The sequence below is a fragment of the Callionymus lyra genome, chromosome 8 (assembly GCF_982586985.1).
Source record: "Callionymus lyra chromosome 8, fCalLyr1.hap1.1, whole genome shotgun sequence".
In the NCBI taxonomy this organism is placed as follows: Eukaryota; Metazoa; Chordata; class Actinopteri; order Syngnathiformes; family Callionymidae; genus Callionymus; species Callionymus lyra.
This window is the reverse complement of record NC_141825.1, coordinates 15,575,099-15,588,412: the sequence shown is the minus strand read 5'-3', so window position 1 is coordinate 15,588,412 and position 13,314 is coordinate 15,575,099. Positions and strand designations below refer to the sequence as shown.

Here is a 13,314-nt window from a genome sequence, read left to right as displayed (position 1 = left end):
ATATGCGATTTATTTAATAATCCAATAATTCTTTTTTTTCGCCCATTCCACCCTCTCTTCTTCATCTCAGTCTATCACTGTACATTTTACTGGGTTATTGACCACAAATTTTAGGGCGTCAACATTATTTGAAACATTTAATAATGAAACCTGTTCTGAACTTCCTTTGATTGATTTACATTTTATATACATGTCTTTGATTTCGGTGAAAAAAATAATAGATTTTTGTCGATCAAAGTCGACTTGAGCATTTATCACTCACTCTACGCATCACTGTTAGATAAAACCATTACAAAGGTAGGAAGGAGGTGTTGAGAAATACACAGTTTTTTTTCTAGGTCTCTCATCTATAATAGAAAGTTAAAAGAAGGCATAAAAAATAACTCGTGATCATTTTTTTTGGAACTAATCTTGGAAGTGATTCGGTTGGTTCGCAGGAATCCTATTTTTCTGTCGCGTATGTGTATTTTCCAGTATCTGGCAACCCGCAGTGCCGCTGTCTCTCAGCTGAACCTCCGCAGCAGCTCGTTCTCTGTGCTCGCCGGTTAGCATCATGTCGAACGTTGTAGATACAAAGCTCTACGACATCCTCGGAGTTCAACCCTCTGCCACTGAAAATGAGCTCAAAAAGGTAGGTGACTCGTACAAGCGAGGGCCGAACAACAACTCCATTCACGCGATTAGTTTAATATGGCCTAGAAACGACCGTATTAGCGTGTTTACTAAAGGTTAGCTTCGGATGCTACATAGCTTCCGTGTCATGTTAGCTTTAGCTTTTCGACAATTGAAGACCGCCTGGTTGTTAAAGGCGCCACATTCTCAAAAAAAACGCATACAAACCCTGCTTTACTTTATCACTTTCAGATAACACGTGTCTTTTTTGTGTACTTCTATGATATTTACTGTATAACACCTGGGAGGACAGTTAATCACCACGAGTGTACTAGCTTTCCAGTACGTAGTCGGAAGGTTTCAGCAAGTAGACCCGACCATTGTCGTAAATTACGAGGTAAAAAAGCCAGGTTCTTATTAAAATATGAACTCCTTATCATCAAAACGTTCGGTTGTCTTTACAGGTTTGCATTTAAGATTAAATAAACGTTACGTAATTTTACATTTTCATTGTTTGTCCGCCAAACAATGTAAATTGCGTGGTAAACAAAATGTCTGACTTAAAATGTTTTAGCTTCCGGTATTTGGGAGATATTTATCCATTTGACGTGAAATTGATGTTTCGTGTTTTTTCAATATGGTGATCGCCGATTAAGTCGGTCTTTATTTGAATAAAAGTAAGTTAACCTGAGTTATCAACGAATGAATTAAACACACGAATCATCCTTTCAAACTTCTTATCATTCTTATCGATAAGTAAAGTGACTCTGATCTGTTCAAACTACTTAATGTTCTCAAACTTTATCTTTTAACAGAAGTTCTTATCTCAGAGTTTTGGTTTTACTTCATTTTACTTTCAGGTTTAGTATTACGAGATAAAACTTGTGACTCTGTAACTAAATTTCAGAATAACCTATTTTTTAGGTACTACCTGTAAACCTTAACGGCTGGTGTTAAGCTGTTCTTTCTCAATTCTCCCAATTCATGTGTTGAGAAATGGGAACGTCCTGTAATATTCAATCACGTTCTGGTGTATTTTTGTACAGAGGCATCAAAGTCTTACACAGGAGGTGCAAAAAGAAATTCTCTGACCTATCTTTGGTTACAGGGAGTGTTATCATCGTGTTAATTTAGAATTTAATCAGAGAGCCATTAGTTGTTGTTGTCAAAATACGATGACTTGATGTAAAAAGAAATAATAATCTGATGCGTATTGACACTTTAAACGTAGGTTGGTTTGCACCCCCCAGAGTAATGTTCTGCTGGTGTCCTTCTGTTTGTGACAGGAGTCGAGGGTTGACCCTTGAAAGAGACCGCAGCCTTAAAACGGTCCCTCATTTGTCTTTCTCCTTTGATTTTTCGCAGGCCTACCGAAAACTGGCCAAAGAGTACCACCCTGACAAGAATCCAGATGCCGGAGACAAGGTACAAGTGTTGACCACTCGACATGTTCTTTCCAACACGTGTATGTGATTTAACTGTTGATTAAACTCTGTCTCCTCGTTCCAGTTTAAAGAGATTAGTTTTGCCTACGAGGTGCTGACCAACCCGGAGAAGAAGGAGCTCTATGATCGCTATGGCGAGCAGGGATTACGGGAAGGAGGCGGCGGTGGACCCGGCATGGACGACATCTTCTCGCACATCTTTGGTGGAGGACTGTTTGGCTTTATGGGCGGACAGGGCAGAGGGCGCAACGGAGGCAGGAGGAGAGGAGAGGATATGATTCACCCTCTCAAGTGAGTTTTCATGAAACGGTCACAAATAAATGTTATTGTCCAGCTGTACATACACCTTGTTACATCCAGTGTTCATGTTTGGACCAAATCTTTAATTGTGTTTTCCAGAGTTTCTCTTGAGGACCTCTACAACGGCAAAACCACTAAACTGCAGGTCAGCAAGAATGTTCTGTGCGGCGCCTGCAATGGGTGAGTTGAAAAAAAACAACCTATAATCCGTACAAGAACATTCACTTACCTCTGCCCAAAACAAACATATTTTAGTTGTTTTTTAAATAGTATTTTCTGTATATGCTGATAATGGGCAAACTTGTTCTGATTTTACATTTGGATCCATGAAGGATTTGTCCTGCTCTAACAAGACCCCCCAAACACAGCTAGAATCAAAACGGAACAAAAAACACGTCAAACAATATTACTCATAGATTTAAGTTAATCTGCTGCCAAAATGTGTCCTTTGTCGTTATTTTTGAGTTGCTTCATAAGATTGTCTGAGCGTGAGATGTGTAGTTGATCGATAGTCAAGTGGTAGGTTTTACTGTATTGACCCGTGCAGCCTGGTTTGATTCCACGGGCAGATCACTTCCTCTTTACCGACACAGATATGGTGTTTGAATGCAGTGACTAAACATGCTTGAATCATAAAAGTTTAAATAATGACAATACATTTTATCTGCCTGCCCATCCGTGCCTGTTGCCTTCAAATTTTAATAGGTCAGTGGAAGTCAATATGTGGATCTTTTTGATTAGTTTTGAACATAATTATGGGAGTAGCTTCTGAGACTAACTTGGATGTTAGATGTCGGTGTTGAAGTTCTCATCGTAAACTGTGCGTCCTCCTCCAGGCAGGGGGGTAAGGCAGGAGCCGTGCAGAAGTGCGCGACGTGCCGAGGACGAGGCATGAAGATCATGATCAGACAACTGGCTCCCGGGATGGTCCAACAGATGCAGTCTGTGTGCACGGACTGCAACGGAGAAGGTTAGACGCCGACTCGCCACTGCGGTGTCACGAGAGGTGCTGACCTGTGTTTGTTCCTCTTGCAGGGGAGGTGATCAGCGAGAAGGACCGCTGTAAAAAGTGCGAGGGCCACAAAGTGTCCAAAGAGACCAAGCTCCTAGAGGTCCACGTGGACAAGGGCATGAAACACGGCCAGAAGATCACGTACACCGGAGAAGCCGACCAGGCGCCTGGTGTCGAGCCCGGAGACATCGTTCTGGTGCTGCAGGAGAAGGAACACGAGGTACAGATGCACCTGCTTCTCGCCCTCACCTGGTCCCACTTCAACCCTTCCCTTCTTTCTTCTCAGGACTTCCGTCGCGACGGCAGCGACCTTCACGTGGTCCAGCGCATCGGCCTCGTCGAGGCTCTCTGCGGCTTCCAGATCACGCTCACGCACCTGGACGCACGTCAGCTGCTCATCAAGTACCCGCCCGGCAAAGTCATCGAGCCAGGTGAGACCCCCCGAGCGTTTAAATGACCCCCAGAGTCTTGACTTAACCCGCCTCTCCTGCCTCTCCAGGCTCCATCCGGGTCGTGAAGGGCGAGGGGATGCCACAGTACAGAAACCCGTTCGAGAAGGGAGACCTTTACCTCAAGTTTGACGTTCAATTCCCCGAAAATAACTGGATCAGCCCCGAGAAACTCAACGTGAGTCGTTGTGTGGTCATGTTTTTTAAATTAAATACAAACTGTTATCCTTATTTATTTCTGTTCAGTTATTCTGTAGCATCTCATATTTGTGTTTATTTAAATGATTTCGTCTTCACTTCTCTAACCTGTGGTGGTTTCAGGAGCTGGAGTGTTTGTTGCCGGCTCGCGCCGACTCTCCCGTCATCGCCGCGGACGCGGAGGAAGTGGAACTGACGGACTTCGACAAAAGCCAAGGGTCCGGCGGCGGCGGCAGACGGGAGGCGTACAACGACAGCTCGGACGAGGAGGGCGGCCACCACGGCCCCGGGGTGCAGTGCGCCCATCAATAGACTGAAACTAGAATCCCCTTTCATGAGCCAGTCCAACGCTAACACGATTTCCAGACTGGACGCACACACACGTGCACTCCTCATCCCTCCGTGTTCTTAAGTCACCGCTGCAGAGGTCTCTGGCGCTCCAACACGCCGCCGCACTGATTTCTCTCCCCCGCCATTAGGTCAGAGACTGAACCCGAAACCCGGGGTCCGCTTGTGGTCAATCGAGCCTTCTAACTTTTCTTCATTTCAACCTCATGAGATGTATAAAGTGCAAATATTGTTGATCTTGTACGTGAAGTCACTCGAGCTGTATGTCCTCACGCACCGGGATCCTGGTTCAAAACCCCCCCGACGGGGACACGTGTCACGAACATCACCTGCTTCTTGAAGTGCCCCCCCCTCCTCCCCCCGCCCCAACTTACCACAGCCTCGGAGACGGTTTTGGTCGCGTGTCGCTCATGTCCAAGCTTTGCTGTCCTTAAGTCCCTGTGGTTCGAGTCCACGCAGCTCAGACCTGTTTTTACGTTGATCGGAGGACGCAAACTTTGTCGTGCAGCTCAGTTTGTGCGAGTTGCAGTGGAATGTTTTCTAGTTTTATTAGTTTTAATATTATTTGGCTTGTGTTGGACTGCGGTGTGTGTATATACGCTCACTTTAAGAGAAACACGTGAATGTGGGGGCGACTCTTGCTCTCGCTGTATAAACCCCCCCCCCTCCTCCTCATCATAGACCTCGTCCCGCCCAAGTCATAGTCCCACACCTGTAAATACTGTCCCGGTCTCCAGGGGCTCTCCTGCACGTCCACAGCCGCGACACTACCACACAGTTGATGTCGCTGTGAGCCGCCAGAGCCGCTGCAGACCGCCGACACGAGACCCTCGCGTGTAATTTAGGCCGAGGAGGGTCCATTGATAAATAATGTTAATGCTTATGTTTGTGAAGATTATAAATCTGTATAATAAATATTCACCATGACTCTGTGAGTGTTTGTGTTTTTAAGGTTTATTAAACTGCTGCGTCATCTTTACCTTCTCTCTGAAGTGGATTCAGAAGTTCCTTCAATCCTGCAGTGTTCCTGAAAGAGAGGGAGTTAAGAATTATCTTAAGTGCTACTGATACCATTTTACAAGTTCTAGATCTTATGATCCAAATGTGTGAAGCTCAGGGACATGAAGGATCTTAATGATTCCGCAGTAGTCTGCTGACTCACCTGTCTCTTCTCGACTGCATCACATATGAACGTTCTCTCCGAAGCTGCTCCAGATGTTCTCTTACCAGAGTCTTCTGCTGGTCTCTGTCCTCCTGGACAAACGCCACAGCAGCCTCATAAACAGGAAGTTGCGTCCACAGCTGTCCACCAACTTTTCAATGCAGCGATAGAATCTTAGTTCTGAGATCTTAAACATGTTTCTACTTTACTCTGCCCTCAACAGGCTGTCGTTGAAAAAGATCAGTGCACTTGCTGTTCTGTTGCATCCACTGCTCTGATGTGAGTCTTTTTGAAGTTCCCTGAACGATGGTGCTGCAGCTTTGAGGACCGATGTTGCAGCTTGAATGCATTTCCTGAACTGATCATATTGATCTCAGTTTTGTATTTTCTTTGTAGCTCTAAATTAAGCTCACTCGACATGCACGTTAGCTTGCGATTTACAAGAAGTTCGTGACCGATGTATTGAGCTTGCATTTTCTGTCGTGATGGCCAGCATGTTGGTAGAGTCAAGGAGGAGGCTGCACCAAGAATTTCCTGAGCTTGGACTCTTTACCTCTTATTGTCTGCAGCTGGTATTGGGGTCTAGCGACCTCTAGGTCCAGGTTCCTAATGTCACATGCAGATGAGAGGACCAGAGCCGTAAAATTGGGTCTGCCCCAGTAATGTCAACCAACGAAATTGTTACCAACTGTCTCTTAGATGGCGTCAATGTAAGAAGGTGTTGAGATATATCTGGTCAACTTTGTCTAAACCCTGCTTTCTGTATGAGGTTCTGACCTTTTCCTTGATCTCCTGAGTGGTCCGCTTCTGGGTTTTCCTTATGAACTTTCAGTTTTGGTGTGTTTTCTCTCACCACAATGCTAGTGTTTGCCATCAGTCTTGGAGGGGATGATGGCGACAGTTTGCTAGTGTGTTTGTGGTCATGTTTGGTCTCCGATATCTTTATAGCGTCTCTCACGGTGGCTCACGTCAGCAAGAGTGTCTGCTTATGAAGCAGTGGGTCACTAAACACATCCTGGTTTACGAGGTCTTGGGTTGTTGCAGCATCCACAGCTTGTTGAGAGGAGTCTCAAGTAAGGAGATGAGCGTCTCTTTCTCTTAGCTCTCCTGGAGCACACTTGCCACGCTGCTTCCACGAGGGGTAACCCAACAGCCTATACACCCATTCACTTGTGAATCAGCAGCCCAACTCACTGAGGGTCCGATACAGCCATTTTGAGGAGGGTCAGAACTAGTGCCCGCCTTATTCCTCTCTGCTGGGTGCATTGATCTTTCTCCATGAACATCTAGAGCCTCAAGGTGACCGTCAGCGACAGCCTGTAGAGCAGGGGTAGGGAACCTGGTCCAGAAAGAGCCGAAGTGGGTGCAGGTTTTCGTTCCAACCATTCAAGAGGACACATTTTTTGTCCAATCAGGTGTCTTAGGAGTGTAATCAGTTGATTGTCAGTCTGGTGTTGCTTGTTCAGCTGAAACCTCATTGGTTAAACTGTACATGCTTGATCGGTTGGAACAAAAACCTGCACCCACTGCGGCTCTTTCTGGACCAGGTTCCCTACCCCTGCTGTAGAGGGTGTCGAACAAATTCGTAGAACCACGGTTGTATAGATAACCTGAGGTGTTTGTGTCCTCTAATTCGTTACTAAAAGTGCACAAAGTTACACTTATGATTATTATTATTACCATTTATCACTTAAACTGACCTTTTACCCTCATCCCTACCCTCACTGCATTATGTTGTAACACATTTTTCACACAATTTTAACTTTTATTCTTCTATTTTATGTTAGATCATTGGAAATAATATTTGGTACATTTGTTGTGATTGCATAATGTAACTTATTCCCTACTTTTTAATATCAATACACCTTGTCGTACCTGCTCCAGATCCTGCGTGAGGTGTCTGAGTCTCTCTCTGTGTCCGAGCACGTCCTCCTCTGACTTCCTGCTCTGGATGATGGACAGACGCTCCTGCACCTGAGATGCAGACCGAACAGATAAGGGTCCAGATCTGAGCAAGGCCTCCATCTTCAGCGCCCCCCTGCTTCTCTCACCCTCAGCAGCTGCCTCTCCTTGTCTCTCCGGTGCTTCTGCTCCACCTTCCTCTGCATGTCCACCAGGTTCTGCACGGTCAGCTCTCGCTCCAGGAACAACTGAGGTTCTCTCTCTTTCTCCAGGAGTGGCATCTTGATATCTGGAGCAGGTTGGTGTTGTTGACCTGGGGTCAGCTGAGGAGGCTCCTGCAGCTGCGTCTCCTCTGCTGAGATGTTCTCCTTCTTCTTTTCAACAGCAGGTAAATGCTCCTGACCCTGAGTCACCTCCATGCAAAGCTAGGAAAGCAACCCCACAGTTGATGCTGAAGATCTCACAAGCAGGAGTGAAATACCTGAAATGACGTAGCAGGATCACCAGCAGGACCGCACAAGTCTTCAGATCCTTCTTCAGGTGAGTTGGGACCATATATCTGGACCAGAGTCTGGTCTCCAGCACACCCTCCTGACTCTTCCTCGGGGGGTTTGCTCCACGCCAGCGGGATCAGTGAGGCCTGTTTCTCCAGGTCCTCCTCCGCCGCTGCTGTGCACTCTTCTTCCTCTAGAGGGCGACCTTCAGCAACCGCTTGAGTGCAACCAGGAACATCAGGAGGAGAGAAGATCTCCAAGTACGGCAGCTCCTCCATCACCAGCCCACAGCCTGGAAGACGGAGGACGGATGAAAACGGTTCAACATTCGAAGTGACTCGTCTGTACCTGAGCAGACGACGTCAGTGTTTGAGGTTTCTTGGTTTGTGACCATGACTTGCTGACCATCAGTAGAACATGTAGGAGCCGGGACTTCATGGTGGTCAGAGCTAGAAACGTGTGGCAGTTTGCTGTAGACCGGAGTCTCGAACTGACGATTGCGAGGACTCTGTCGACTCTGAAGGAAACACGAGTCAGCGGGTTTAGAAGCAGCAGCAGTTGAGCTGGTCTTCTCACCGTCACTAGAGACTGCAGCAGCCCTGAAGCTTCCTGCTCCTGCAGCTCCAGCAGCAGACTCAGTAGCTTCACCTTCACGTCCTCCAGCTGCTCTTCATTCTGCGGGGAGTCTGTTGGAAGCTTCTGCTGGTGGACCCGGAGCAGCTTCTTCATACAACCTGACCTCAGATCTGACTCAGCATCTTTCTCTAGAGGAGAACGGTGCATGAATGAAACATAACAACAGATGAACTGATATTTTTTCAGTTATTCTATGAAACCTTCGGCAACATTTCTGGAACTGTATTTATAGAATAATAGAATCTTAATAATCTCCAATAGAAGTACAAACGTATTTTTTTTAAATCAGGTTGTGAAATAAATGAATCTATTATGTCTCAATATCTCAGTGCAGAAGTATTTAAGTCAAATATGTCAAGTTTTATTTAAACTGTATGGATATACTCAGGAATAGAGATGACCAGAATGGGGGCAGAAAATACTAAGAGAAGCAGGTGATCCCCTGGGAAACCCAAATAGTTCCAATTACATACTTGTTTAACATAAGACGATTGTAAGCCCCACAGTCAGGGTGCTCAAAATACTTAACTGTCCTAGAATTTTCAATATTTTTATTTGAGTGTGTTTCTAAAAAAAAGCCTTCTAGACTGTTTTCATTAGTCGTAACACTGCTGCGTTGATGTGAATATACAAACCACAGTCTCCCACAAACACATTTCTCTCTCAGCGTCTTTGATTTACCAGAAGTGTCACCTGGTGTCCTCAGGTCCTCCAGGGAGACGTCCCGCAGCACCCGGATCAGCTGCTTCCGTTCTTCCTCCTGACTCAGCACCAGCGACTGCAGCGTTGCCTGCTGGGAACACATCATTACCAAGTGCTACAGCAACAATGCAGCGATCAATTCACACCCGCTGCGGCGACAAGGAGTAAACCTCCCCGTGGTGGTCGTCTTCTCCGTGCAGACAGGAGGCGGCCAGATCTTCTCTGCAGGGGCAGGAGACTCGAGGCCTGCAGACGCAGCAGAAAGCAGTAGACGAGTCTCAAGGTTACGATTTGTTGCTGAGTCAGCGTAGGACTCACCAGGACTCCCAGGACTGCTGAGCGGCTAGAAGAGCTCTGTAGGACTTCTTCTCTCTCTGAGCTCTGAGAGTCGCACAGCGAACGTGGAGACACATGAGTCGAAGGCTCTTCGTGTCCAATCTGGACGAAACAATAATTCAAACGATCGATGATGATCCATTTCCTCGTCAATCCCAATAATACATGAATTCATCTCTCTAGCTCTCGTCCTTTTGAGGTATTATAGTGTTTGACAGTCATAGCTATTTTTATTTTCTCTATGCTACAAAGTGCATCACAAGTAGGTAAGTAAGTAAGTAAGTAAGTAAGTAAGTAATATTTATTTATATAGCGCTTTTCCAGACCAGGGTCACAAAGCGCTTTAACAATCAAAACAATACTCAAAAAAGTATATACTTTAAAGATCAAGATTATACTGAGACCAACACAGGAGTTCCAGAAAATCAAGGAAAAGCCTGAACAAATAGAAACGTCTTAAGATGTTTCTTAAAGGAGTCAGTAGATCCATCAAGCACAAAGAGAGAGAGGAAGATCGTTCCAAAGCTTAGGAGCAACAGCGTGAAAAGATTTCTCTCCTCTGGTCCTGAGCCGTGTGCGTGGAACCATAAGTAGATTCTGATCCACAGACCTCAGAGCCCGAGCTGGGGTGTAAGGCTGGATCAGATCAGTTATGTAAGGAGGAGCCTGACAATGAATAGCTCTGAAAGTAAGAACCAGAATTTTAAAGTTGATCCTGAAAGAAACTGGAAGCCAGTGAAGAGTTTTAAGGACCAGAGAAATGTGAGTTCTTCTACTAGAGCGGGTCAGAATTCTCGCTGCAGAGTTTTGTATGAACTGCAGGCGAGACAGATCCTTCTTGTTAAGACATGAAAACAAACTGTTACAGTAGTCCAGACGAGAAGAAACAAACGCATGGATTACAAGCTCCAGATCATGTTCCGACAACATTTTCCTAAGTTTAGAGATTTTTCTCAGTTGAAGGAAACGGTTTCTGGTCAGTTTTCTGCAGTGTTGAACTAGAGACATGTCTTTATCAAATACAACACCCAGGTTTCTCAGGCAACAAGTAGGATGGTTAATAAAAACATGGCCGTCACCTCTCGCCCAAAGGAGACAAGGCTTCTCTTTCCTGCTGTCGGGACCTGTTTACTCGCCACAAGAGGGAGACGGTGGACCAATGGGTTCGTCGAAATTCTGGACCAAAACTTAAGGACATGAAAAAACTTGATGTTTATTACATACATTCATCTTAAGGCGTGGAGCTGGCTGATCTCAGCCCTGACCTCTCTTCACTGTTACCTGTGTATCTTCAAAGAACCGGGCACTTGCGCCAAACCAATCAGGTCTCTGGACTCCAAAGCCTCCTCCACACAGTCCTCCAACTCTGCCTCCTCGGTCTCTCGTTGCCATGGCGACATGGTCTCCCAGATCAGCGCAGCTGCGACAATGGAGACGAGATATTAGAAAACATTTTTGTTGCTGATTGTTATTGAAAACCGTCCTCACTGTGATGTTCCCGCAGCATCTCCGTGTAAAGCAAGTGAGTGACCGCGTCGTACTTCACCTCCACCAGCAGGAGAACGTCTGACAGAGTGACCCATCCCCAGGCCTGACCTATGACCCCAAGACTGCTGTCCTGACAAGTGCAGGCGAAGATACTTTGAACACCTTCGGACACCAGTCTGAAATGAGATAAAAAGACACATTAATAAAAGTGGAATATAAAAGGATATAGTTTGGGTTAGGGATAGGAGGGAGAGATGAGGGAGGGAAATAGGGAGAGATGGTTGTTGGATTGATAGATTGATAGAGGACAGGAAGGAGGGAAGGAAGGATGGATGAATAATAGAGAGAGGAGGGGAGGAAAAGGGGGACATATGATTTGATAGATTAATGGTTGGACGAATATTTGACATACAATTGATAAAGGGAGGATGGGAAGATAGAGGAAGATGAATCGATGGAGGGATGGATATATAGGAAGTAGGGAAAGATTGATGGATAGAGGAGAGGAGTGATGGATAGAAGGAAGGATGGATACATGATTTGACTGATGGAGGAAGGAGGGGTAGATTGATTGATGGAAGGATAGTGGGGGGAAAAGAGCGATGGATAGAAAGAAGGATGGATGGATGAAGGATTTGAATGATGGATGATAGAGGGAGTGATGGATAGATGCATTGACTGATGAAGTATTGGGTTGGTGTGAGAGGTGGAGGGAGGCATGGAACGATGGATGGATGGATGGATGGATGGATGGATGGATGGATGGATGGATGGATGGATGGATGGATGGATGGATGGATGGATGGATGGATGGATGGATGGATGGATGGATGGATGGATGGATGGATGGATGGATGGATGGATGGATGGATGGATGGATGGATGGATGGATGGATGGATGGATGGATGGGAGAGAGGAAGAGATGATTGTATGGCTGGGTAGATGGATTTAAGTATAAAGTAGATGGACAGATACAGATAGATAGATAGAAAAGAAGAAGGGATGGACAGATGGACAGATTCTCTCATTCTCTCTTTGCCTCCATACTTCTTCAGTTGTTGCTCACCTGGCCCAGGTCTGCCTGGTGGACTTCTTGAGTCTCCTCAAAGCTCTGATGGTCCATCGCTTCTGTGAGTCTTCAGCCCGTCTGTCACTCCTGCACTGAGAGGACGTCTCAGATCCTCGTGACACGTCCTTCATCTTCCCAGCGTTCACCAGCTGAAGTTCCCAGAACATCTGCGGATGTAACTCACTGAAGCTCCGAAACCAACTCTCTATTGCCCTCTCACCTTTTCTTTCTCCTCCCTCTCTCGCTCCATCTGGACCAGAACATCGAGAACATTTTCACCGGCACAGGACCAGCTGCTGTCTCTGGCTGACACCTGAACACATCATGCATGGACGTCCATCACTGCAGGTGAGGAGCTGCTGAAGGACCGTTACCTTCTTCATGGCCACACACGCCTCATCTCTGCCGGAGCGAACATGGAACACTCGCTGAAACAAGAAGCTCACGTCTTCGGGAGAAAACTCACTTCCCACCGACTTCCCAAGAGCCGCGTAGAGTCCAGACATGCAGTCCTGCTGAGAGAACAGTCACATGACGTGTTTTTTTTTTATCCATCAGATGATACAAGGTCATACAACAACTTACCAGATCCATGTTTGCACCGTCCAGGCTTCATGAATTATACAGGCGGTTGCTATGACGACACACGTCTGCATACAAGTGCTGGATTGAATGACTTCACCACAGTGAGAGTGACAGTGAGTCGAAACGCGACACGTTCTAGTGTGAGTGAAACAACAATCATCAATAAACAATAGACATTCTATGACTGAAGTCTAACTATAACTTTTCTTTACAGTCAAATAACAAACAGTTAAGATGTTGAAAATGCCTTATTTTAAGAAGTTTCATCAGGCTTTAGCTATGAATAGGAGGTGAATGATAAAAAAAAAAGTTGAATAACCCTTATTATTGTTGTATATTCTTTATTATAAATACATTATATTCAAATACAGTTAACAATAGAAAATTACAAAAGCATTAAAATATGTTTTTGTTTTTATTTTTGTTGACAAAAACGCCGCAAAAGAAAAAGGGAAAGAATACAAGAAGTGTTGAGTACTGTAGTGAAGCTCTTGTCATGTAATTGAAATCTCTAGCTATTCTTTTTACTGTGATCTTTACGACCTGCTCTAGTAGAAGAACTCACATTTCTCCGA

At 45.5% G+C, this 13,314-nt stretch overlaps 2 protein-coding genes across 2 annotated transcripts; one reads left to right on the top strand and one right to left on the bottom strand.

The window, feature by feature from the left end:
• The first annotated feature begins 342 nt into the window (after positions 1–342).
• Positions 343–5,291, top strand: dnaja2b (DnaJ heat shock protein family (Hsp40) member A2b). Its single transcript, XM_087797430.1, has 9 exons — positions 343–631; positions 1,978–2,037; positions 2,122–2,348; positions 2,457–2,537; positions 3,194–3,327; positions 3,393–3,589; positions 3,656–3,800; positions 3,869–3,996; positions 4,140–5,291. The coding sequence occupies exons 1-9, from the start codon at positions 554–556 to the stop codon at positions 4,326–4,328; spliced, it is 1,239 nt and encodes a 412-aa protein (XP_087653556.1). The 5' UTR covers positions 343–553; the 3' UTR covers positions 4,329–5,291.
• Positions 5,292–5,321: 30 nt separating this feature from the next.
• On the bottom strand, positions 5,322–12,660 carry LOC148073795 (uncharacterized). The gene is given in 16 exon segments (XM_087797774.1): positions 5,322–5,391; positions 5,527–5,618; positions 7,402–7,500; positions 7,578–7,853; positions 7,910–8,214; positions 8,271–8,439; positions 8,499–8,668; positions 9,240–9,348; positions 9,386–9,506; positions 9,579–9,698; positions 10,676–10,783; positions 10,878–11,016; positions 11,085–11,260; positions 12,152–12,321; positions 12,375–12,467; positions 12,529–12,660. Coding segments are annotated over 16 exon segments (2,349 nt in total).
• Positions 12,661–13,314: the final 654 nt, after the last annotated feature.